This window comes from Lissotriton vulgaris, chromosome 11 (assembly GCF_964263255.1).
Source record: "Lissotriton vulgaris chromosome 11, aLisVul1.2, whole genome shotgun sequence".
NCBI lineage: Eukaryota > Metazoa > Chordata > Amphibia > Caudata > Salamandridae > Lissotriton > Lissotriton vulgaris.
Genome location: NC_141699.1, coordinates 150,016,542 through 150,044,068, shown reverse-complemented (window position 1 = coordinate 150,044,068; position 27,527 = coordinate 150,016,542). Strand labels below are relative to the sequence as shown.

Here is a 27,527-nt window from a genome sequence, read left to right as displayed (position 1 = left end):
CCACCGAGAAGGGGCCCCAAAGGGAGTGTAGCCACCGGAAGACTCCCGGATCCAGTTTCCACTGGCTGGCATCCCTGAGATGTCGAGAGTGCCAATCCGCTACTTGATTGGACTGGCCTGGCAGATACTCCGCCGTCACCGCAATGTGACAAGACAGGCAATAATCCCAGAAGTCCTTCGCTAAATCCGCCAAGGCGCGGGACCGAGGACCTCCCAGGTGGTTCACATATCGGACCGCCGAAATATTGTCCATCCGTAGCAGGACACAAGCCTTGACCGAATCTTTGGTCCAACAGCGAACCGCGAAGGAGCCCGCAAGGAGCTCCAAACAATTGATATGCAATTGTTGTTCTTCTGACGACCAGGCGCCGCCGGTGGAAAAATCCCCACACCGGGCGCCCCAGCCCGACCTGCTGGCGTCGGACTCTATGATCAAGTCCGGAGCCGACCCGAAGATCGCTCGCCCATTCCATGCCTCCATGTGAGACAGCCACCATGACATCTCCTCCTTCACTTCGTCTGTGAGGGGAACCCACTGATCGTAACACATCCCACGGCGCAAATGCTGCGCCTTCAGGCGCTGAAGAGCCCTGTAGTGCAGCGGGCCTGGGAAAATCGCCTGGATGGAGGACGATAGAAGACCCACCACCTTGGCGACATGGCGCAGTGACGTACGATCCCTTGCGATCGTCTGCCGAAGCAGGTGTCGTATCTTTGCGACCTTCCGACCCGGTAGGCTCAAGACCGCCTGTACCGAGTCCACCACGAAACCTAAAAAGGTGATCTGCTGAGTGGGAACCAAGACCGACTTGGAGCCGTTGACGACGAACCCCAGTCTCTGAAGCAGGCCGACAGCTTGACGCAGCTGTCCTGCCAGTACCTCTGGGCACTGCCCCATGAGGAGGATGTCGTCTAAGTATACTATCATACGGACCCCCTGGCTTCTGAGAAACTCCACTACCGGGTGAAGGACCTTCGCGAAGCACCACGGGGCCGAAGAAAGACCGAACGGCAGGGCGGTGAATTCGAACACCTTGCCGTCCCACAGGAATTGTAGGAAACGACGATGAGGGGGGTGGATGGGAACGACCAAGTAGGCATCCTTGAGATCCAGTCGCACCATCCAATCCCGAGGGAGGAGCACGTCCCGAAGGAGGTTGATCCCCTCCATCTTGAAGTGACGGTAGACCAACCACCCATTGAATTCCTTGAGATTGATCACAGGCCTCTTGCCCCCATCCGTCTTGTCTACCAAGAAGACGTTGCTGAGGAACCCATGTGGGTGGCGCGTTGATAGACGGATGGCTCCCTTGCGCAGCAAGTCTGAGACCTCCCCGTCTATCAATCGCGCGTCGGATTCTGAGAAAACCATCGGGCGCGGGGGCCTCACCTGAGTTGGTTGGTCGTGAAACTCTATATGGAAACCTCTCACAGTTTGCAAAACCCAAGCATCGGCAGTGAGCAATTCCCACTCCCCGTAAAAGCTTGCCAGCCGCCCCCCAATCGGAACTTGATCCAAGCAAAGTACACTTACCGGGGGCATTTCCTTGTCCGGAGTTCTTCTTGAATCCTCTGCCACCATAGCGCTGTCCCCTCGTGGGGTAGAAATTGGTGTAGTTGGCCGAGGTCTGGTACTGACCTCTTCCGGAGCCTTGTCCACGGTTGTTGGTCTGCTGACCACGGCCGATCGCGCGGCCCCTGCCGCGACCGGCCCCTCCAGAAAAACGCTGGTGGAACACCCTCTTGATGCTGGACTGGGCCTTGTCCAGCGACGTGAACGTGTTCACGAACTTTCCAAGCTCGCGTATGAAAGGCTCACCGAAGAGGCCACCCTGGGCCACGGCACCTGCCTCCGACGAGGCCAGGGCCCCCAGCTTCGGGTCCAGCTTGATAAGGAGCGACCGCCGCCGCTCCGTGGACAGGGCACAGTTGGCGTTGCCCAAGAATACGATCACCCTCTGGGCCCAGTTGGAGAGCACCTCCGGTGAAATGGCGGTGCCATTCGCTCGAGCCTCCTCCGCCATATCGAGGATCTTCGTGGCGGGCCCGACCGCATCCAACAGCTTGTCCTGGCAGGCCCGCCAGGACCGGTCGATCCCCTTCCTGGGGTCCTTCATGAATTTCGCCAGGAAGGTGGCCATCTTGGGGTCCAATTCTGGTGTCATGGCCACTTTCCCTTCCAAAGTAGGCCGAGGGCATTCCCCGCGCAGGCAACCCCTCGCCTCCTTCTCCAGGGGCTTGCGCAGCCTGCCCGCGACAAACTTCGCCACCGTCTCCCCCGGGGCCCAGGCCGCGGATCGGGGGTGGACGATCTCGTCCGGGTCCAGCATGCCCGACTCATCTCGGGGCATCTCCTTCCCTGAAGGCGTCGGGAGCCAAGAACGGGTCGACTCCCCGTCGTCATCCGTGTCCGGAGAGTCGTAGATCGGGGAGGCGGGCGCCGTCGACAGGCCGCCTGAAGTGCCAGGGTCCACCAAGGGCGTCGGAGGCACCGCCGTCGCCTTGGCTAGGAAGGCGTCACGAAGACGCTCGAAAGCGCCCTTATCCACGCCTCGGGCCTCCGATGAAGGCCCCTCACCCCGGGGTCTCTTCGGAGCGGGCGGCAACCCGCCGGACGTCCCCGGGAGTTCGGGGGACGGCGGCACCTGCGCCGCTGCCAGCTTCGCACACTCCTCCACGATGCGGGCCGAAAGGCGGTCCTCCATGGGCCCTACCACCTCCGTCACACAACGATAGATGGAGCTGTCCACCGCTTGGTAAAACTCATCATCCTGCAGATAGGGGCAGGCCTCCTCATCGTACTCCCCTTCCATCTCGGAACCAAGGGGCAAATGCGGGGCACCCAAGAGGGCGGCAACCGAGAAAGTTCTCGAATGTGGGCAGGCCCAGCGGCTGCGATCACGTTTTGGGCCAGCTGACGTGGCAGGTGGGCTGCACCAACCCCCAAGCGCGCAGACCCTCCTCGCCGGGACCGGGTCTACGTACCCCTCAAGCGCGCTAGGCCACACACTGTTAAAGAGGTGCACAGATCTCGCCCGAAGGCGATTCACGCGGTCAAAACCGCTATACAGACCCCAGAGGGCGTCAAAATTGTGAAAGTACAGACCCGGATCACCAGGTGTCAGAGGGGTACGCGAGGGTCGGCCCCTGCGCAAGCAGACCCCACGGCGCGGCTCCTCGTACTGCGGAGGCGCGCCGGAGGGTCGGCGAGGCGACAGGCCGCCCCCTTGCGGTCTATGTACACACCGCACACAAGTGGGAATAAAGTCGCGTAGGAACGATAGAACGTTCCCGCAACCAGGGACTCTGAAAGGGAATAAACCATGCAAGGAGTCCCCAAAGACCGCAAGACAATCAATCACAATAAAAGAAGACAAAATAGAAAAGCACTTATCTGGCTGCGGGAGCAGCGAAGAAAGAGGAGGAAGATGATGGGAAGTCCGGTTATATAGGGATGATGGACAGAGACAAAGGACTGTGGACTATTATTATAAGCAAAGAGACTCTTGGGAGTTGTTGTTGATTTTTTGTTGAACATTACGTCAATGCTTTATGTTTAAAGCATTTTTTGTTCTTATTATATCGTTTCCTAAGCTGCTGTGGTTTCTTTATGTTAATAAAGCGAAGGAAGATATAGCATAATCTGAAGCCTCCGGTCCTGACATAGAATCTGAGTGCATGAATGGATAACCGTGCCATCTTTTCCCCAGTACAACACTAGGTTATGACTGGACATGTGAACCTCAAATGAAAATTGCAAAGCATAAGCACCAAATTCCAAAAGTGTGGTCTAGGATAAAACACGCAGCATTTGCTTTATTCTGTTTTCGTATATGCAGAACGTTTCCTTCCTGTGAAGTGGATATAGTTTTGTGAACTCTAGGCACATGGATTCAACAGAAGCTGTTTATAATCTGATTAATGGATGAGTGATAGGGTGTAGTACGACGTGTTTGGATGGAATCCACCCAGAATTTTGTAATACAACATAATCTGCTTTGTACCAACATAATTGGTTTCTGATAGCAGGCTGTAGACAGATCTCCAGAGGCTGAAAATGTTCCTGGGGTAGAATACAGAATTTTTTTGTAGACCTTGAAAGACAGGATTTAGAAGCATGCACATTTCCAATCCCAGTGCACGATGCTACTCGGTTCTGGACCACAGTCCATTCAGGCAGGGTCAAACGCGTACATGTCAAACCACGACACATGAACAGTGTATAAATAAGCGGCATACAACAGAACATGAAAGCCAGTTGGCCTTTTCAAACACAATACACCTTTTTACTGGGAGCTGCTTAGTCTTACAGTTCATGGATAGGGTCTAAGCAGGGCTCCGGTTTTATGGTATATTTTTTTTTAACGTTTTTGTTTGTATTTATCCATATTTATTTTTTGTTAAATTTGTCTGTAAAAAATGGAACTGCAATGGATACATTTCCACGTTTATTTAACAAACAAATGTTTTCCCATGTTTGAAGGTCCAGTGAATTTTAGTCCCTTATAATACAGTCATCTGAAATAATTTGCATTGCAGAACAGCTTAAACAGCGGTACTTCTGCAGTTATTTAAGCTTTGTTAGGAAATCTTTTTTTTTTTTTAAATTCCTACACCTGTCAGTCTGCACAGCAATTGACCTAGCACTTATGATGGAGAGTGAAGAAAGTCTGTTTTCTGTATTTTTTCATATTTAACTATAAATACAGAGAGAAAAATAGATTGTTTTCTGTATGTATCTGTAAACACGGACATCTGGGAGCCTTAGGTTTAAGATATTTTTGATCTTAAAGGGACCATCTGTTGAATGTGATCATAACGTGTATCAAAACCTACGCTGACATAATCAAACAACAGAATATTGTGTGATGCCTATTGTCGGTGTTTGTTATAGATGCCCGACTGGGTCAGGAGAAGCACTCCACTGGTTTCCTTTTAACAGTATCGTTCATTTAATTTCTTTAGGGTTTTTTTTGTGCTTGGTATGCTGCGTTCTCTTTTTTGAGTACATCTGTGTTGTACATAAATATTTAATAATTAATCTGGTCAGTGCCGGATAGGAGACAGTAGCATTTCCTACTGGAGATGGACGTTTATCGCCAGTGTGTAAAGTAGGCCAAGGAAACTGGATGATTTTTTTTTTTTTAAATCTCACGGATCACAGTTCAACGTCTGAACGGTTGCTATGTTATGCTGTCCCTTTGTTTGAACAAAAGCCTCATGCCGCCTGCAGAAACTCCATTTTACTTAATTGTTTCTAACTGATTATGCCACCTGTGCTGGGAAGACCTTTGCAGCGTTGTGGCTGTACTTTAAATGATACTTAATCAGTTATTTGTACAAAAAAATCCAAATAATCACATTACGAGATTCTTGCCTTGTTTTTACTACCCAGACAGAGTGTTGAGCTATACTCAGACCTCTGACGGCAGAACTATAATTCTGGGTTCTTTTAACCCAGTGAGATCTGTTGGATAACCAAAATTAAGATCTTTTCAAGGATAGTCGTCTTCTAGGCCGTTTCCAAAAGTGTTTGCAGACTCAATACCGCCGTGAGGCCATCCCCACACCTGTGCATCCACACGCACCCATACTGCCAAAACGTCTATGGCCAGGGCAAACAAAATTGGCGAAAGCGGACATCCTTGTCGCTTGCCCCTTCATACACTGAACCCTTGAGATGTGTAGCCGTTACCCTGCACTCATGCCTTAGGTTGGTCATATAGTAAACGAAACCACGTAATGTATTTAGCACCAAAGCCCATCTTTGTCATAACCCTGAAAAGGTAGACCCATCCGACCGAGTCAAAGGCCTTACTCGCGTCCAGGGAAGCAATCACTTTCCCTGCCAACGAGTCCCCGGTCATCGCCAAGTAGTTGTAATGCAGTCATTTTAAATTCAGCGTAGTCAGTCAGCCCGGTATGACCCCATTCTGGTCCAGATGTACTAACAGTCACCACCGCCCCAGTCTTGTTGCTAAAAGTTTAGCCAGTATCTTGATGTCTGCGTTCAGAAGTGATATGGGTAGGTAGGAGTCGCATCTATCTGGGGGTTTGCCTGCTTTCTGGATCAGTACCACCATTATGGCATGCATATCATTTGATAGTTCCCCCTCTTTTAATGCCCTCACGCTTACCTCATGGAGTGGGGCCATCGTCTACCTCCACAGCCTCTAAACATTTCAATCGGGAATCTGTTTGGTTCGAGGCCTTTCCTGGATTGCAATTGATCCACGGCTCAGGAGACTTCCTCCACTGTAATATCTACATCTAGGTCTTTCATGCAATCACCCTCCAACTTCTCATAAGACAGTCGTTGATAAAGGCCAAAACTTCCTGTTCATGGGAGCGTAAGCTGGAGTCATAGAAGAGCTCCAAATGCTTGGGAAATTCCTCCACTATTTCACCTCTCCTTCTTACTGTGTCTCCACAATCTTTCTTTAATTCTATGGAGGTCATACTTTTTACTGCCAAGCCAGGCAAGCAGTTTGCCTGTTTCATTCCCTCCTTCGTAGATGAATTTTTGCTCTGCCACATAGGACGTTCTGGCCTTGTGTTTGGCTACTGTCTGATACTCTGCCCTCTTTAGCTACATGGCAGTTTTACCTGGAGGAGATCGGAGTTTGTGTGTATTCCTTCTCTATCTATGTCAACTCTCCCTCTCATCTTTGACTGTCTGATGTACATTACAAGACTGAGCCTTAGTAAAAGCCCATCGAGTCATTCCAGGTGTTGCAGAGGACTCCATATTGCCACATGCGTTTTCCTACTGGCCATATACAAGTCTTGGCTTTGATTGGCAACAGAAAATGAATTCGGACTGATGAGGGCAAAATAACCTAGGAATTAAAGTGCCCAAATATTCAGGTTTAAGCTGCCCTTCCTTAGTCTCAATGGGAAGGTCCTGCGCCAGGACGGCTCGTAGATTAGAAGGTTGGCTGATGACTATATGGTGACCAGCAGGTTGCAACTTAAAATCCTGGCAAGTCAGACTCTGCCTTCCATCCTTCCTAGGGCGGTAAATTGAGCACCATTACATTTGGTGATAATAGGACCATCAGAAACTTTTTTCCTGGCATGTCCCACGGAGGGACGTAAGATCTGCTAACAAAGGTCTGGCGCAAGTTCCCAAACCACGAGTGCTTGGTGGGGTGGGAAAAGTTTGTCATAAAAGGCAACCAAACTCTGGAATACACTTCCATTAGGAATCGGACTACAATCGAATAGGTCCATGCTTAGGAAGCTGCTTAAGACCTGGACATTCCCAGCATAACTTGGGAAAAAGATCCTAGGCCATCTACAAAATAAGTGACTATGAAGGCTGGGACCAGTGGCGAAAAAGAATTGTCAAAAAACAAATGTATACATAAAAACAATAGATTTAATTAACAAATAGATAAAAATCATATAGAGACTCAAACACATAAGTCAAACTATATGATACCATAAAATTATGACATAAATACTTCATGACAACATATATCACACATATTCAATAAAAATCTAATATATCACAGAAATATTTTGCAAATAATCAGAACATAATCAAAAGGGACTCGACGCGCGTTTCGGCAGTAGGGGAACTGCCTTCTTCAGGAGTCGTTGGTGAAACTATTCTGCATTATATTGCTTCATACGTTGGAGGCAGATCGATGATAACTTCCTTAGAGTTGATAAAAAAATATAGTGGAATACAAAGCCACTTGAAGGGGCTAGCACCTAATGTGCTGACAGCTCGAGTGCTGCAGGTTATTGTTTCCAACTGTTGGGCTTCATAGTGGCATCCAACTAGTAGCTATCACTTGATGAAGACGATTTCTAGGTTTTCCAATTCGCATTGATTATTAAATGTGTGTACGGGGTAAAAATGTCACAAGCATAAAGTAGGCTTAAAATAAACAACCAAATTCCGGCAGCAAGATAGTGCTGTTCTACCGTTTTCAAATCCGTAATTATGGGGGCCGCTCGCAAGACAACGTGTTTCTGTTTGCGTGATGATTTCTTAACGCGTAGTCGGATGTGTGGACTGCAGGATAACGCAGCTCCAAACCCAAGGTAGCGGGAACAGCCTCGCCGGTAGACGAAAATAGTCACTTATTTTGTAGATGGCCTAGGATCTTTTTCCCAAGTTGGTTTAACCCTGCCCTAGGAATCTGTACATTGCTGATACCCAGGGGGTCCTTGTTTTCTCACACCCATTCCCAGCATAACTACAGTATCTCTCGTACAGGTCCTGCAGGTTAAGTACACGCTTTTCTTAGCACCAAATAGCCTTGGCATTTGGTGCGCTCTATAAATGTATTACTTACTTACTTACAGCAGCAGTATGCTATGTGACACGTTTTTATAAAATAATGGCATATGCATAGACCTTTGCAGTCACTTGCAGAATTGTCCTTGAAATTTACATTGAGCTCTCGAGCAAAAAATCATTGCATGTTTCTATATTCAAGGCTGTGCTGTTGAGGTGTAAACTGCACAGGGCACGCATTGCCTTGACTGAATGTACCAAATTATGTGTAGGAAATACACAGCAGTGTGTGTCAACGAGATCTCTTGTTGATTTGTTGCTTGTGATATCCATATTATGTTTTAAAATTAGGAAAAAAGGAACCTGGAACAAAAGGGAGAATTGACCATTTTTCTGGGATTAGGATTCTCCTATTTGTTCTTCAGTCTTTAGCTCTATTCTTGGGTTGGTATAAAGATGTTAATGTAGCACAATGTAGAGTCCATTTTCAGGACTGACAAGGACAAAGAGAAGAGCGAGACGAGCAGAGTAATTTTTAGTGATCCAGTTTTATCTAAATGCTTGGATCTGCACACAAGTGCACAGCTTGTATCGTTGCCATCCCATCCCCATGTTTCACAAGGCCACTAGATGATTGCTCCGGCATGTTCACTGGTTCACAGCTCTCAGTGCTGAAGGAGATATTTATAACCATATGTTAAAACTGCTCCAAGTGCACATCTTTTGATAAAATGGACAATCCGGTTCTGGATCACTTTTCACTTAAAGCTCTTAAAGAACTTAAAGAATAAGAACCGTAGGAGAAATGTCTATTGGTTGTGTCATTAACTCAATAATAAATATAACTGCACTGCTTAGTTACCCAAAGTTTCTTTCTGTCAAAAAGAATGTTGGCCAATATAGAGAGTTGATTCGATCTAAAGCATGGGACAATGCAGAAGATCAGTCTCTTGTGTCCACAACTGTGGGCCGTTCTTCCTTTTGCAGAGTTGTCATAATTTTACAAACCTTTATGGGGTGGGCGGTTACATTCTCATATCTAGTAAAAGCAATATGATTTTTCTTCCCAACAATATCTCCATCTAGTCTCTTCATAAACACTGACCTACTCGAGTGGTGGGTCTGTAGTAACCAGGTAAAGTTCTGGTGCCGGTCCCTTATCCACAGCTACTCCAGTGATCTGATCAAAGTATTGAATGAGCTCTAGGCGCTTTTGGCCTACTTTGGGCCTTTACCTGAAGATAGCTGGTTATTTTTGGTTTTCTCTTACCCTTCCCTGCTATTACCATCAATTCTTTTAAACAATTGCAAGTACTCAATCGCTGTACAGGCCAACAGCAGCACCTCCGGTGTCAAAGCCCCAAGCTCTGGAGCTCTTTCTGTATTTCTTCCATCACCGACAGTCGCCTCCCACTGGTACAGTTGGGTTTCTTACCTTTGGACATCACTTGGAAGCACACCCACTGCTTCTCTGCCCTCAAGCCTTCACCTGTGCCAGTGACACCTGGTGTAATACCCCAAGCATTGGAGTGCACAGTACGCCCTCCTCATTACTCCCAATCACCTCTCTTGTATAGAGGTTGGGGTCTTACCTTTAGACGGCACTTGAGTGTACACACCCGCCTCCCACCCTGCTTCTCAGCCCCCATGCCTTCGAACATGCAGAACCATTAGGTGCTGCAGTAAATGCAGACATGTATGTCAATACGTCTTCAGTATTCGGGCAACAGAGCCTAATACTACGTACTTCGGATGAATTATACACTGTTTTTTACTGTAGTAAATCTCTGTATGCTCCATTGGGCTTCAGCAATGATTCGACAAAAGGAGCTCTACAGAAAGGCATCGATTTCAGTGGTATCAAAGTTAGAGAGGGAACAATGCCTTATTCTCCTGTAGAGGACCATGCACATACAATCTTTTTCCATCCTGCAAATACTGTTTTTTTTTTTTTAGCACCATGTATACATTGACTATGGTATACTATTAGTTGAAAGTGGCACTTTGGTTAATCTGATTTCTAATAGTTGAAGTGTTGCACTTTGGTTAATCTCATTTTACTGTTCCATTCTGCATGCATGTGTGTGCTTTTTAAACCAACATTTTCAAGTACGTCTCATTGTTGTTTACAGCAGCTCGAGCATCTAATAAACCAGAAGACCTGAGAAGAGGGGAATCGGGAGGAGGGAGGGCAGTGACTCCTTGTTGAAGTACATTTTAAAATCTAAATCTCATTCGGAGATTGGGTGCAGAATGGATTTGCATACTAAGGTTTCATGTAAACAACTTAAGTCTTAAGTTGTAAAAAGATTCAAGCATCACAAAATGTGACTTAGCAGCAAGGACATCATAGCACAAGGGAATGTACCGTTCTCCCCTCAAGGAATTAATTTGCATAACATTTAACATGTCGCTAGTTTGAGCGGGCTGTAGATTATTCCTACGAATCTGTGTTTTTACATTGAATGTATTGCATGCATTTTGTCTGCCCAATATTTTAAACGTAGTAACTAGGCTTCTAAGCCGTAGTCCTGAAGATGTAACAGAGCAGTCTTTCGCTTGTTTTTAGCAGTGCTTTCGCTTGTTTTCTGACTTTATGAAAATGCATTGGAGTCCTTTTGTGGCTTACACATTTAAATTAATTATCTGGGTTCAGACTCGCAGAAAAAAAGGTCTTTGACAAAGTCTAATTGGAAACAGTTTTTCAATTGCTTTTGATTATCTTGAAAGAACAATTTAAATGTGTTACATATTGTGAAATTGGGTTTCTGGAGTGGTATTCCTTAGCAGTGCATTGTCGCATTGATATGTAGGCAGGAAGGAAATGTCCCCCGTCTTGCCTGTTATTATCTTTAGAAATTGTGTGATAATGTAAAATCAATTTTTCTGAGGGTTCTAGTTCTATTTTTATTTTGTAATAATGCCAGCTTATTGTGGTTCTAAGTCAAAGAGCAGTAACATAATAGGCAAAGTACATGTCATAGGTGTTCAAGCTCAGGGGGTGCAGACAGCAGTAGGCCCATCGCTATTCTTTCCAGCACTTATTCATCCACCCATTTAAACCTGAAATACGTGAAGAGTTGAACATAAGCCACAGGGTTCAGAAAGCCTGTGGGCAGCGGCGTGAAGAGAGAAGCAGATGAAGGGATGGGTAGAAGGAGGATACTGGAAATGCACAAGAGAGTTGTCAGCCCATGCAATGCTAGCGCTGAGTGGAACTGTAGTAAATGATAGCCATGCAAGGAAGTTTATGGTGGGAGAGATACAAAACATTCTTCGCGAGAGGGGGAGGGTTCTAAAATGGTGGTAGGTTCTCAGGTCTTGTCCATTGTTGGTGCTTTTTAATGTTTCATTGCCACCGCTGGGCCCAGAGCTGTATTACCTGGAGGTTGAAGACGGGAAAGAGACACCACCATCTTCTGGTTCTACGGGGTACCGGCTGAAGGCAGCGTGAGAAGCTGATGAATGTGACCGCGTCAGATTCCATGGAAAGCTAAGTGGGGCAATGCAGGTGCATCAGGTCATGGAAGATCGCGGGAGCTGAAGAAGAATCCACCTGTCAATTTAGAGATCATTGCGTAGAGCAGAGGTGGGTTGGTCAGTTGAGGTGCCTACATTTGGAAACAGGCAGAAGTCAGGACCACTGGCAACTACAGGTCAGCAGCTTGCTTTTAGCTGCAACAGTGTGGGAATCCCTTCTGTCATGGATGATTAGTGCACACAGGAGTTTCTCATCACTAGTAACATCCTACTTTCAAGTATGGCCTAGACGGTATCGGATAATCCGCTGCCATGGCGTCCTTGGTGCACATGCGCATGCTTATAGCTGATGGCATAAAATCAAGTAATGCATAACCTTTATCAGATATAATCTGAAGGGAAATATTGGCTTTCACCTTCGGTCTCATCCCTGATAGCAACATAGTTTCAGGTATGACAGAACCAGCGTGGATTACTGGCAGCTACCGTGTATTGTGCAAATGTGCCTTCTTGTCAGATCCAGCATAACCAGTTTGAGATTTTCTCTGTAATGGAATATTGGCTTTCACGTGCATTCTTAAGAGTGATGGCGCGCTCTCGAGGGTAGTATGGCCAGTGAGGGACTGTAAATGTTCATGGTAACTTTCTGCACACAGGTGCTTCAGAAGCGTTCACACCAGTGTGTGACTACAATTTCTAGGGTCACCTTTATGCCGCAATTAGGTATTTGATACAAATTTAAAACTGAATTGAATGTCAATGTTTTCTGAAAAAGGAAAATAATGTGTCCAAGAGTGCAGTGTAATTTTTTTTACTTACAATTTTCACGAGAAAATTGATCTTCTGGAGCCACCGCTGAAAAAACAGCATCAGTACCAAAGCCTCAAAGCAAACGCAGCCTGAGGCAGGATTGTCTGAGGTCATTGCAGCTTGGAAGTAGTCAATCTACACTCTTCCTTACAGAGAAGGGCACGCGAGGAGGAAAACTGCATTTGCCCCATGAAGGCTGCAGATCGACTGGACTCCGCAAACTTCACACACGATCAGCTGGAAGGATGATATGATGTGGTTATTAACAGCCAGCCTGGGCTAACTCCCCTCCCCCTCCCCCTCACCCACCCCCTCCCTTTAAGTACCAACAGACACCTGAGTTCATGATGCTCGTTGCTCTGTCTTTCATTACCAGTGAATCATGGAAAGTGTGTGAGCTGGCCTGAATAGAAAGGTTAAAAAAAGTCAAACTCTAGCCTAAAGACTGAGTATTTTATTCTATTTTTTTTAATATAAAAAGGGTGAAATAAGCCTGGTTGCTAAAGTGTATTTTGCGGCATTGAGGAGTGGCTGGGAGTCTTTTCACCGCCTCAATTGCGGCACCTAGTCTGGCGCAAAAGCAGGCAGCGTAGGTGATCAGCTCGGTGAAGGGGCATATCAAGTTCAAGTGGCAAGTGGAGTTTGGAAAGTATCTGGTGGCTTTGAGCGGGAGCAGGCCAAGAGATGGAAAGTGAGTGTACAACAGAAAGGTTAGCCGGGGTAAGGCGGCACAGCGAGATTGTCGAGGTGGGCGGGAGTAAAGCAAGACTAGTGCTGCAGGTTGCTTAGCTAAAGCAGGGAGATGAAAAGGCAACTTGTTTCTGTAGCAAAATTGTGAATTCTGAAAAATAAAACCAAGGTTATATTTGAGACAGTCAAGGAAGTATCAAATCCAGACAGAGTAACCACACCCGTGGTCTCCTCTCAAGAGCGATGCAATGCCTTGAACTCCTTCTTTATAGATAAAATGGGGATGATGTAATGTATGTGGTCTTGTAATGTAATGTATGTGGTCTTGTAAAGCGCACTGCTGCCCTTAGGCGTCGTGGCGCTGTAGACCGCTGGGGAACCCGTCCTGGCTATCCCTGTGAGATGGTCCCTACTGGATATCGCCAAGGTGAAACCAGGCATCCCCGGCGAATGTGGTGGCCGTTGTAGAGATGAGGCAAGCTAATGCCCAGAGTTGCCGAGTGATCCCTGGTGAGAGAAGGCACCGAGGCGAGAATTATCGAGTCCGCTGACCCTGGTCCACGACCCTGCCGCGTCGGGAATTGAACCCTGGTCCCGGGCCGTTCTCTGCTTCCGGGTCTGCAGCCTCTAACCAGTGTGCCACACCACTCCATGATAAAAGATAGTATCCATCCCAGCTCTTTGAATTTGGCAATTCCACCTGAAGATAGTAAACCTTGGGTTCTATCGGCCTTTCCAGACATCAGCAGAGATCGCTTTTATGAACTGTTGCTTAAAGTCAAATCTGGCTCTCCAAATGGCATTTGTCCCCTCGAGATTCAAAAAACGAGTTTTTCCCAGTTCCCGGATATAGCCATCTCCTTAATCTCTTAGGTAGGGGAAGGTCCCTCATTCCTTCAAGAAGGCAGTAGTACTACCCCTCCAGAAATAACCTGAGGAAGATCCTACCAACCTGACATTTATAGGCCCAGCTCTTTACTTCTCTTTTTGGCAATATGACTTGAAGGCACATGCTGCCAATCACCTTAGTACCTTCTTGGAGGAATCCACTTTTCTTGCCCCATTACCAGTCTCGCTTCCATCCTTCTCATTTAATGGAGGCAGTCATCTTGGCAGCCTTGGGTTACTTCAGGGATGGAGTGGATAAAGTTGTTACACAGACATCGGTGATTATGGATTTCTCTGCTGCTTTTGACATGGTTGACAATCCTATTTTGATTGATTGTGTCAGATCTGCTGGCTTCCAAGGCACTGCATTTCACTGGATGAAGTCCTTTCTAGAAAACCGTACAGCTTGCGTAAAGTCCATCTTGGCTGTGGAGAGCCCAAGGGCTCTTTACTCTCTTACTATATCCAGCCCCTGATATACTCTCTACAGCAACCAAAGGTGAAGATATATAACTATGCTGATGACATGCAGCTGATCTTCACAGTTGACAACAGGCTGAAACCTTCCTTCAAAACACCATGCTTTACAAACAGGATTGAGCGGATAGCAACAAACTGAAAATGAACCTTGACAAAACTGAGTTAGTGGTGACCAAAAACAAACTTCACCTATGGAGCCCCTCTTTTAGGCCTTTGGAGTTGGGCGCTCCTCCCCTCCCAAAAAAGTGGTGAAAAGTCGTGGCATCCTCATAGATGAGGATCTGTTAATGAAGCCTCAGATAGGCGCAGTACTTTCATCCTGTTTCTAGCAACTTCAGGAAAATAAAATGAGAAGGTACTTTACCCTCGGAGCGATTAATCAAATTATAATCGCCTTAGTAATGTCCCGCATTGACCATGCCAATGCTCTTTATATGGGACTTCCTTCTAGCCTTGCGCACAGACTGCAGATAATACAAAATCAGGTAGCCAAGTTGCCTTGATCTTGCCACATCAAGGCCTTGAGTAAAAAACTGCACTGGCTTCTGGTAGGTCAGAGGTCCATTTTCAAAACAGGGTGCCTAATCTTTAAATCTCTCCACGGCAAAAGCCATGCTTTCCTATTTTCCAAAATTCAGCGTATAACTCGTCACCAGCTCAGATCAGTAAATTTAAATCTGCTGGTTGTTCCTAGAAGGAAAAGAAAAAGACTGGGGAGAGACAGGTTTTCTGTGTCTGCTTCCCTCACCTGGAGCACTTTTCCCCTGGAAATAAGATATTCTGTGAATTACGAGGGATTCAGAAAAAAACTGAAAACTTGGCTGTTCAGACAAGCTTATGTATAACTCTGACAACAGTTGCTGCCTCCTACCCCAGCGCCAAGAGGACTTTTTGGTCGACGTGCGCTTAACAAGTGATCTTTAACATAACATAATATAACATACCCGCCAGAAGAGCCACATGGAGGTGCCCAGCACAACGAGGAGAGGCCAGGAGAGAGGAGTGGCTTAACACCATCAATGCTGATGGTTTTCCCCTCCTGTGCTGAACATTATTTATTCCCATTGTTCATGACGAGCTCAGCTCGGCATGAGTGTACGAGAGGTGTAACTCATGACGAGCTGAGTTCGTCATGAGCGTCGAAGGTGTTAAGTGGACCAGAAGTTGGGTTATTAGCATTTGTTTAGCACACAATCTACTCTTGGTCTAGCATTGCAAAGCAAATGATTCAGAGCTTTTCATCCAGGCCGGAGTCTGGTTCAGCTTGTGAAGATCAAGAATGTGAATGTGTGTGCCCCTAAGCTGGTTGTATGAGGGAATAATGCGGCCATTACAACACATGCTGTTATAACGCCGTCATTACGACCCATGCGTCGTTAGCACACATGCCATTAGTACGAAACCTTTTACCATGCAAGTGCCTTTAGCGCATGTCTTTACAATGAACATTTTGTTGTAAAGGCATGCTTGATAAAGACTATGCTTGGTAAAATTTTAATGAAAAGAGGCAATCTCAGTGCAGTTACTCTGCGCTGAATCGCCTATAATGGTTTTTTTTTAAAGCAACCGGGCGGTAAAAAATACAAAGCATGTCCACAAATAGCGCTGGGACAGGCCTAGCGCCATGATAATTCCACACTTGAGAAACCGTGCATGAGTAGGTGTTGGCCCTCTACTCTGGGATGTATCTCAGCTTTGAGATGTTGAGAACTCACCCATAACTTCTTAAACAATATCCATTGTTTGCATCTCCTTGGGAAAAACATCTGAAAGTTCACAGCTGGCAATGGAGCATGAACCTGAGCTCAGAAACCGAAAAGCGACACTCGGTGAAAGGCACCCACGAAATACTAAATATCATAGTCTACTGAACTGGGGAGCTGCTACCAGCAGAGTAATAATGGGGCAAAATTTGGTTGGCAGAGGAGAAGCGACAGTGCCTCAAAGAGCCCACGCGCAGCTGTAATTCGCAGACTTGTTCATATTTACATTTAAAACTCATGTACCTTTAGAATTCATGACTTTACAATGAAATTCGTTGTAACGGCATGCATGATAATGCCATATTCGTTGTGAAATCCTGCTTCGTAAAGGCTTGCATCATAAAGATGAATGTGTGATATAGCCTTCATTGTAAAGGCATGCGTCATTCAGCCTTCGTTGTAAAGGCATGCGTCATTCAGCCTTCATTGTAAAGGCATGCGTCATTCAGCCTTCTTTGTAAAGGCTGTTTCCCCCCCTATGCTACATGAATGTGTCCACTTCACTGATTTGTGGGGGTGAATATTCTTGGTGTTTGCCTGGTGACATTAGAGGCTTATCATCCCATTGTTTAATCTTCTAGGATAGTATGTATACCCATTGCCTGGCAGAAGTATGTATGTAAAATATTTGGTGGTAACAAGTCTGGTGTTATTGGGTGCTTCTTAATAGCCAAGTAATGGCATATTTAGACTGTATTGGATGTATTTTGTAAGTTCTGTCTTCTGTATGTATGTTGTATTTATGTAGCACAAACCTATTCAAAGGTAACAGAGCACTGAAAAGGAAAAAGCCAAGATATTATCAACAAATGGTTGAAGAGGTGAATGGGTTCTCAGAGCAGATTTGGGCTGTTAATGCATCATGATGTAGTGTTCTACATCATGATGCATTACCAGAACCGCTGAGTTGTTCACGGCTAATGTGGCAAGCAGGTCCTGGAAGGCTGTAAGGAAATGTGGCATATTATTAGGAGGGCGATACATCAGAACACATGTGATAGGTGTCTGAAAGGAATTAGAACGTGTGACTAGAAATGAAATGAAATGAAAAATTACACTTGTATAGCGCATAACTACCCGGAGGCCTCGCAGCGCTTTTGACTGAATGCTTGTGGCGAGCTCAAGGTAGATCAACAAGTTTTTGGGAACAAGTGAGTTTTCAAGGCCTTTCTGAAGGACATGCGGTTATTGTTCTCTCGAAGGGAGAGCGGGAGGGAGTTCCAAAGCTTGGCCGCAGTGTGGGAAAAGGAGCGACCGCCCCAACGAGCTTTGTTGATTTTAGTTGTAGTTGCTAGCTGTAAAGAGCTAGAACGGAGGGCTCTGGACGGGGCATAGGGCGTAGCTATGGGGTGTAGGATTGCCGGGCCAGTGCGGTGAAAAGATTTGTGCAAAATGCACATGGCCTTGAACTGCACTCTGGCCGCTACTGGGAGCCAGTGAAGTTCCTTTAGAGCTTTCTTGACTGACTGCCAGCAGGGGATGTTATACAATAGTCGGGCGGCACAGTTTTGTATAACTTGAAGCCTATGGGTCACTGCTGCCGGGGCTCCTATGTATAGGGCATTTCCATAATCCAGGCGGGAGAGTATCAGGGCCTGGACCATGATCCTCCTCGCCTGGAAAGGGAGCAAAGGGAGCGCTTTGCGCAGCATTTTCATCAGCCCGATACATGTGGAGGCAGTCTTGGTGGCTTGGACCGAGAAATCAAGGGCTTTGTCAAGCCAGATTCCAAGGCTCTTTATCTGAGGTTTGGGGGGGGGGGGGGGGGCAGGCCAGGCCAAGACATGGAGGCCAAATGGATGCAAGGGTGGATAACGTCTGTCTTCTCCCCGTTGAGTTTAAGACAGGAAGATTGCATCCACCTGGCAACAGCCTCTAGACAGGGACCTAGGGTGGTAGACGATCCCTCAGAGTGGTCCAAAGAGACCACCAGTTGGGTATCGTCGGTGTAGGTAACGATACGCACACCAAAGGGATGGACTATCCTGTCTAGGGGTTCCATATAGGCATTAAAAAGAGTGGGGCTCAGGGAGGAGCCCTGGGGAACCCCACACCTGAGTAGATGCTTGGGGGAGACTGCCTCGCCCTCAAACACCTGGAAGAATCTTTCATCCAGGAAGGAGCTCAGCCATTCCAGGGCCGCGCCCGACACGCCCAAGCCACTCAATCGTTGTAATAATGTGGCATGGTTGACCGTGTCGAACGCGGCACTGAGGTCCAGTAAAACGATGGCGGCTTTTCCTCCCCGGTCCAGCACAGCTCTGGCTTCTTCCGTCACCGCTAAGAGAGCGGTTTCAGTTCCGTGCTGCGGGCGGAACCCTGTCTGAGAGGCACGGAGCAGACTGTTGGACTCTAAATAGTCCACTAAGATGTTGTTGACGTGCCTCTCAAGCAGTTTACTCATCCATGGAAGTAAAGGAATAGGGCGATAGTTAGCCAAGTTGTTCTGGTCCAATGTGGGCTTTTTCAGCAGAGCTTTAACTATCGCACACTTCCATGGAGATGGGACGGATTTAGTAGTGATGGAAGCATTAAGGACATCCAAGATGACCGGACGAATAACGTCAATGACCTAAATGAGAGTCTGAGGGGGTGCTTGATCATTGGGAGATCCAGAGGTGATCTTAGGAATCAACCTATCTAATGTAGTGGGGTCGAGGAGTGGAAATTTGTCCAACATACATGGGACAGGGGAGTCGGAAGTTATGGGAATGGTGGGTTCTGTGTCATCCTTGACAGTGCTGAATGAGGAATAAATAACCTGAATTTTCTGTGAAAAAAAAGTGGCAAGGTCGTTACAGCGGGTTTGTGCGCTGTCAGATGACGGACGCTCAGAGGAGGGAGAGATTAGGGATTTAACTATTTTGAAGATTTCTTTAGGAGCGTTAGCGGCCAAATTAATTTTCGAGTCATAACTAGATAGTCCACCGCTGGGATGGGAGGAGGGGGTAATAATTGAAAGTGTAAATCGGAGCGAATAATCAAAGCCACTCCCCCACCTGCTTTGCCGGGAGGTCGATCAGCCCGGAGCGCATAGTAAGAGGAAGGCAAGGCCCCAAGCAAGTTAGGCAGAGTCCTAGCAAAACCAGGTTTCTGTGAGGAACAGTAATTTAGGTTTCTGAGTGTCCAGAAAGATAAACAGATCAAGGTGGTGTTTTACTGCTGACCGAGTGTTCAGTAGGAAAGCAGAGATGATCGGTGTATCGCTTGTTTGGGGGGTGGGAGAGTCGGTGCGGGCGGGAGGTCGAACTAATGAGGGTAGGTTAGATGGTATGGAGGGGTGAGGGAAAGGGCTTGAGATCCCAACCTCTACGATATGGTCCAGTACCGCTTGCGTCAAGTCCCATGGGCCTTGGTAGGCGCACAGTGTTTCGGGGGTATAAGAAACCAAATGGGCAGAGTGCTGTGCCCCTGGCCCCGTCCGGCCACGGACGGGCACAGACGGGCTTGCCTTAGGCGCGCCTTCGGCGCTCTGACAGCGCGCCCGCTGCGCGTCCGAGGGTTGCACATTGTTATGAGGTTAGAGGAGGGGCGTGGCCTCGCGTGAGTGGGCGTGGCCTCAGGGCTTGGGGCGTGATGGCGGCAATCAATTTCACCTACCCGCGTCAGCGCTTGCGTCCGCTGCGAGGAAGTATCCAACAGGGCTTTAGGGGAGAAGTGCCCAGCAAAGATTAGAAGATCAGGTAATAGCAAAGTTTTAAAAAAGTACAATTTCACAGCACACGAGCATTTCTCTCGGCTTCCGCCTCAGGAGTTTCAGTGTCCTCTAGCGGAGTGACCCCTTCTTGTTGAAGTACATTTTAAAATCTGTGTCTCATTTGGAGATTGGGTGCAGAATGGATTTGCACACTAAGGTTTTCTTTAGACATCTTAAGTTGTAAAAGATTCAAGCATCACAAACTGTGACATGGCAGCAAGGACCTCCGGGCACAAGGGAATGTACCGTTCTCCCCTCAAGTAGTGAATTTGCTTAGCATTTAACATGTCGCCAGTTTGAGTGGGCTGTAGATGCTTCTCACGATTCTGTGTTTTTACATTAAATGTATTGCTTGCGTCTGTCTGCCCAATATTTTAAATGTAGTAAATATACTTCTAAGCCGTAGTCCTGAAGATTTAACATAGCAGTGCTTTCGTTTGTTTTTTTACTTTATGAAATGCATTGGAGTCCTCTATGTGGCTTAAAAATTTCAATTAATTATCTAGGTTGAGACACGCAGAAAAAAAGGTCTTTGACAAAGTCTAATTGGAAACAGTTTTTCAATTGCTTTTGATTATCTTGAAAGAACAATTTAAATTTGTTACATTTTGTGAAATTGGGTTTCTGGAGGGGTGTTCCTTAGCAGTGCATTGTCTCATAGAAATGCAGTTGTGAAGGAAACATCCTCTGCCTTGGCTGTTATTATCCTTAGAAATTGTGTGATAATGTAAAATCAATGTTTCTGAGGGTTCCATTTCTACCTGAAAAAACTACTTCTTAATGCAATAAGCCGCTGGGAATTCAGTGGCGAATATGTTTCCTGGAAAGTGCTTCTTGGTTTTGCAGAGGAGGAAGTGGGAAAACAAGATGTGAAGTTTCAAAACGTCGGTGTGGGTGTCAATAACAAGCCAAATATTGTGCGTGGCGGAAACCCATTAATGGAGTAAATGTATAAATGATATGAACATTATCGTGCGTGGTGAAGCAGTCTGTAACCCAAGCCGCCGTCTAGCAGCTGCTCCAATAAGTGGAGCCAAATGCACTTTCTATGATTACAGATTTATTCTGCTGAGTCGTTGTACAGTCGTACCAATTGCAGATACTTAAGCAGGAACACAGACTTGGGGTGGTTTGTTGATATTAAACTCGCCATAATTTGTTGAAGTGACTTGTTCCATTCCAATTTCCTGTTCAGCTTTTGAGTGAGTCTGTCCCCTTACGTTGTTGTCTTTTTAAGCCACACAATATTGTTGCCCTTTTGAATCCCCTAACATTGTCGCCCGTCTGAATTCCTCAGCGTTTTTGCCATTTTGAATCCCTCAGCATTGTTGCCCTTCTGAATCCCTCGGCATTGTTGCCCTTCTGACTCCCTCTGAATTGTTGCCCTTCTGACTCCCTCTGAATTGTTGCCCTTCTGACTCCCTCTGAATTGTTGCCCTTCTGAATCCCTCTGCATTGTTGCCCTTCTGAATCCCTCGGCATTGTTGCCCTTTTGAATCCCTCGGCATTGTTGCCCTTTTGAATCCCTCGGCATTGTTGCCCTTTTGAATCCCTCGGCATGGTTGCCCTCTATCTGAATCCCTCTGCATTGTTGCCCTTTTTAATCCCTCTGCATTGTTGCCCTTCTGAATCCCTCTGCATTGTTGCCCTTTTGAATCCCTCGGCATTGTTGCCCTTTTGAATCCCTCGGCATTGTTGCCCTTTTGTTGCCCTTTTGAATCCCTCGGCATTGTTGCCCTTTTGAATCCCCCAGCATTGTTGCCCTCCTTCTGAATCCCTCGGCATTGTTGCCCTTTTGAATCCCTCAGCATTGTTGCCCTTTTAATCCTTCTGCATTGTTGCCCTTTTGAATCCCTCAGCATTGTTGCCCTTTTGAATCCCTCGGCATTGTTGCCCTTCTGAATCCCTCGGCATTGTTGCCCTTTTGAATCCCTCAGCATTGTTGCCCTTTTAATCCTTCTGCATTGTTGCCCTTTTGAATCCCTCGGCATTGTTGCCCTTTTGAATCCCCCAGCATTGTTGCCCTCCTTCTGAATCCCTCGGCATTGTTGCCCTTTTGAATCCCTCAGCATTGTTGCCCTTTTAATCCTTCTGCATTGTTGCCCTTTTGAATCCCTCAGCATTGTTGCCCTTTTGAATCCCTCGGCATTGTTGCCCTTCTGAATCCCTCGGCATTGTTGCCCTTTTGAATCCCTCAGCATTGTTGCCCTTTTAATCCTTCTGCATTGTTGCCCTTTTGAATCCCTCGGCATTGTTGCCCTTTTGAATCCCCCAGCATTGTTGCCCTCCTTCTGAATCCCTCGGCATTGTTGCCCTTTTGAATCCCTCAGCATTGTTGCCCTTTTAATCCTTCTGCATTGTTGCCCTTTTGAATCCCTCAGCATTGTTGCCCTTTTTAATCCCTCGGCATTGTTGCCCTTTTTAATCCCTCGGCATTGTTGCCCTTTTGAATCCCTCGGCATGGTTGCCCTTTTGAATCCCTCAGCATTGTTGCCCTTCTGAATCCCTCGGCATGGTTGCCCTTTTGAATCCCTAGGCATCCTTCTGAATCCCTCAGCATTGTTGCCCTTTTGAATCCCTCAGCATTGTTGCCCTTTTGAATCCCTTGGAATGGTTTCCCTTTTGAATCCCTCGGCATGGTTGCCCTCTATCTGAATCCTTCAGCATTGTTGCCCTTCTGAATCCCTTGCATTGTTGCCCTTTTGAATCCCTCGGCATGGTTGCCCTCTATCTGAATCCCTCTGCATTGTTGCCCTTCTGAATCCCTCGCATTGTTGCCCTTATGAATCCCTCGCATTGTTGCCCTTATGAATCCCTCTGCATTGTTTCCCTTCTCAGTTCCTCAATATTGTTTACCTGCAGAATCCTCAAACATTGCTTGCTCCCTGAATCTGTGAACATTGTTTGCTGATGAATGTCCTAACATTGTTTCCCTTCTGAATGCCTGAACATTGCTCCCCCCACTGGATCTCCTAATGCTGTTTGCCTTCTGATTTGCAGGGAGAAGAAGTGGGTGACAGTGGGTGACACATCCTTAAGGATCTACAAGTGGGTTCCGGTAACAGAGCCCAAAGTTGACGATGTAAGTATCTGTGTCTGACTCTGGCAGCCGAGCAGGTTTCGTTCCAACCAGGATGTGAAATCTTTTCTATCAAGGGTGTGGGAATTATTTTTTCTTGCCTGACCGGATTAGATGTATCATGGATCAGATGATGCTTTAACCAGTAAAGCTAATCGTTCTCAGTTTTCTGATCTACTGCGAGTACGTATGAAGTAACAGTGTATTTTCAGCAAGGTAAGGTCGGCTAAGTCTGAGGTCACAATTGCTGAATAATAGATACATCCCAAACTTTTGTCATACTCTCTCACCTTTGGTATACTGTTGGAAGAAAGTGAAACTATAGAGAGGTTTGGAGGTGGGAGGAGAGTCTCGCATCTTTAAGAAGCTGAGTTATTACGATATTGTTCTTGATCAATAATTGATATGAAGAACTGCAAGTTATTGGTGAACAGTACTTGGTAACTCATGCATATACATACCTATAAACACGCCGAGGTTAAGTTGGTTGCTCAGTTAGAGCTTCTGCCTCCCAATGGCCGATTTGAAGCACTAAGTGCGGGGAACAGTAAAGAATGAACACGGGAGAAGAGCAGAAGGAAACATTAAAGACACGAGAGACGGAGGTGAGGGAAGGAAAAGGAGAGAGAGACAGGGATCACGAGATGGGATAGCAAAGGGTCATAAGTACCTTGCTGACTCCCAACACTGAAAAGTTTTGTGGTTCCCTCGTAGCTCATAGCCATAATATAAAAGATAGGCCATCCCAATATGATTTGTGGGAGTTCTAAGATGCACCTCTATGCATTTCTAGAAGACATTTCTGACTGTCTCTCTCTGTTTCCCTTTAGATTGAGCTGAAAGTGCCTGTTGGTATTCTAGACTACTGAGGCAGGCCAGGTCCAGTGGAAAAGTCAGTTTCTGCCTTCTCTACCTTAAGCTAATTTTAAGTAGATTCAGAGTAGACTAAAGAGATTTAAGTAGCATGTCCCCTTTTACAGCAGACTCTAGCAGGTGCATGTTTTGTGGAAAGAACCTGGGTGGTCTTCACCGATTCCTATCCTTTTCAGCAGTGTGGATAACAAAAACTAACAACTGAATGGATGAGGCTGAACACAGGCGCTGCCTCATGCACTCGGAGTATATTTCTCAAAATATGAGTATTAAATGGGTTTAAATGTACACAAGGATGGTTCAAAGTGGTAGCCCCGCTCTCAGTTTAGTCTGAATTGGCCTCAACAGCAAGAGGTAGTTTGATTCCTGTTGAGTGCTACTTGGGGGCTCACGGAAAAGCTCAGGATAGGCAGAAGAGGGTGGAGTGCTGAACTGTATAAATTCACTGATACTCCTTCTCTTTGGGGTTTGAGCTTTCACATGGAGGAAAAAGAATAGACCGGCCTGCCTGCAAAAGAGCAGAATGATTGTTGGATATGTCTTCAGTTATTTGTTTTTAAATATGGAAGGTTACTGCTTAGTCGAGAAAAGAATGCCATTTTATTAGAAACTAAAACGAGTGCATTTGTGTTTTTTTTTTTTTTACCTCATGTCATGATGTTTTTTTTTTTCGTTTATGGTATTTGATTTGTCCTGTTTCGTCATCTCGTCAGTGGTTTACTTCTTTGTTTTAAGATTATTAGAATTAAAACAGGTCTGTGCATCCGTTTGGGCAAAGCTAAAAGTCGCTCTTGGGATTAATTAGCCTAACATTTTGCGTAACGCGAACAGGATTGTCAGTGGAAATATGGGTTTCTATAACATTTCACTCCATTGTTTCGTTTTTTGAGTTTGTATATTTCTGTGATTTTACGATCCCTTTTTCAGTTCTTGTTTTTAAATTTTTTGTTAGTGAAGATTGTTACAATAGTACATGAAATGCATACTTCTACACCTTTAGGTACAACAGCAGCATTTTAGGTCTCGCCTGAGCCAATGCGCTTGCTCATTGCTCCTTGGAGATTATAGTAAGCGGAAAAGAAAAGTGTACCAAAACGGCTGCGGATCGCATACAGTTCATGTGATCTATGCACATGCACACCATTGCCAGCCACATAACACACCACCATTTGTCTGTGCCTCGGCATCAGACTTTAAAGGCTGCCGCTCCCCCGCCCCCCGTGTGCACATTGCGCACCACCATTTGTCTGTGCCTCGGCATCAGACTTCAAAGGCTGCAGCTCCCCTGACCCACGACCTCCCCCCACCCCCACCCTCCTCCGGCCACACCAATGCCGAGAGCTTATGTCTGGACAGAAAGTGAAAACCTACAGTGCTTGTTTACAGTAGCCTTGCTCCTCAAATGCTGTTGCTGTGTTGCCATCTCTCTAGGGACACTCAGCTTGAAAACACTTGACTTGCTAGCTGCAATGCTACATCCGCTATGCTTTGCCTCTAGACACGTTGATCCCTCGCAGACTGTGCTGACTCTGCCCCTCCTGATTCTGAAACTGACCAACCCAGTCTCTTCTCTCTATCTTATGATGTCTGCCCTGCCACCATTTCCTTCGGACCCTCACACACCCTCACCCTCATCACCCTCACCCTCATCACCCTCACCCTCATCACCCTCACCCCCATCACCCTCCCCCCATCACCCTCCCCCCATCACCTTCACCCCATCACCCTCACCCCATCACCCTCACCCACGTCACCCTCACCTTCCCTCTCCCTCCCTCACCCTCACACCCCCTAATACCCCCTCACACCCCCACACATCCTCACCTTCACACACCACATCCATCGGGAACACCACCACATCCATCGGGAACACCACCACATCACTCAGGAACACCACCACATCACTCAGGAACACCACCACATCACTCAGGAACACCACCACATCACTCAGGAACACCACCACATCACTCAGGAACACCACCACATCATTCAGGGACACCACCACATCATTCAGGGACACCACCACATCACTCAGGGACACCACCACATCACTCGGGGACACCACCACATCACTCGGGGACACCACCACATCACTCGGGGACACCACCACATCACTCAGGGACACCACCACATCACTCAGGGACACCACCACATCACTCAGGGACACCACCACATCACTCAGGGACACCACCACATCACTCAGGGACACCACCACACCACTCAGGGACACCACCTCATCACTCGGGGACACCGCCACATCACTCGGGGACACCGCCACATCACTCGGGGACACCGCCACATCACTCGGGGACACCGCCACATCACTCGGGGACACCGCCACATCACTCGGGGACACCGCCACATCACTCGGGGACACCGCCACATCACTCAGGGACACCGCCACATCACTCAGGGACACCACCACATCACTCGGGACACCACCACATCACTCGGGAACACCACCACATCACTCGGGAACACCACCACATCACTCGGGAACACTACCAAATCACTCGGGAACACCACCACATCACTCGGGAACACCACCACATCCCTCAGGGGCACCACCACATCCCTCAGGGGCACCACCACATCCCTCACGGGCACCACCACATCACTCAGGGGCACCACCACATCACTCAGGGGCACCACTCGGGGACACCACCACATCACGCGGGGACACTACCACATCATTCAGGGACACCACCACATCACTCAGGAACACCACCACATCACTCAGGGACACCACCACATCACTCAGGGACACCACCACATCACTCAGGAACACCACCACATCACTCAGGAACACCACCACATCACTCAGGGACAACACCACATAATTCATGGACACCACCACATCACTCAGGGACACCACCACATCACTCAGGGACATCACTCAGGGGCACCACCACATCACTCAGGGGCACCACTCGGGGACACCACCACATCACGCGGGGACACTACCACATCATTCAGGGACACCACCACATCACTCAGGAACACCACCACATCATTCAGGGACACCACCACATCATTCATGGACACCACCACATCACTCAGGGACACCACCACATCACTCAGGAACACCACCACATAATTCATGGACACCACCACATCACTCAGGGACACCACCTCATCACTCAGGGACACCACCACATCACTCAGGGACACCACCACATCACTCAGGGACACCGCCGCATCACTCAGGGACACCGCCACATCACTCGGGGACACCGCCACATCACTCGGGGACACCACCACATCACTCGGGGACACCACCACATCACTCGGGGACACCACCACATCACTCGGGAACACCACCACATCACTCGGGAACACCACCACATCACTCGGGAACACCACCACATCACTCGGGAACACCACCACATCACTCGGGAACACCACCAAATCACTCGGGAACACCACCAAATCACTCGGGAACACCACCACATCACTCGGGAACACCACCACATCCCTCAGGGGCACCACCACATCACTCAGGGGCACCACCACATC

The 27,527-nt window shown here is 47.3% G+C and overlaps 1 protein-coding gene across 2 annotated transcripts in view; it reads left to right on the top strand.

Annotated features, from left to right (window-relative positions):
• The window catches only part of BCL7A (BAF chromatin remodeling complex subunit BCL7A), a 124,451-nt gene that overhangs the window by 33,286 nt on the left and 63,638 nt on the right, over positions 1-27,527 (top strand). For both annotated transcript variants that reach the window (XM_086942980.1, XM_086942979.1), the window contains exon 2: positions 23,060-23,141. In XM_086942980.1, coding sequence (XP_086799106.1) covers positions 23,060-23,141 — 82 coding nt within the window. The remainder of the gene's footprint in view (positions 1-23,059; positions 23,142-27,527) is intronic.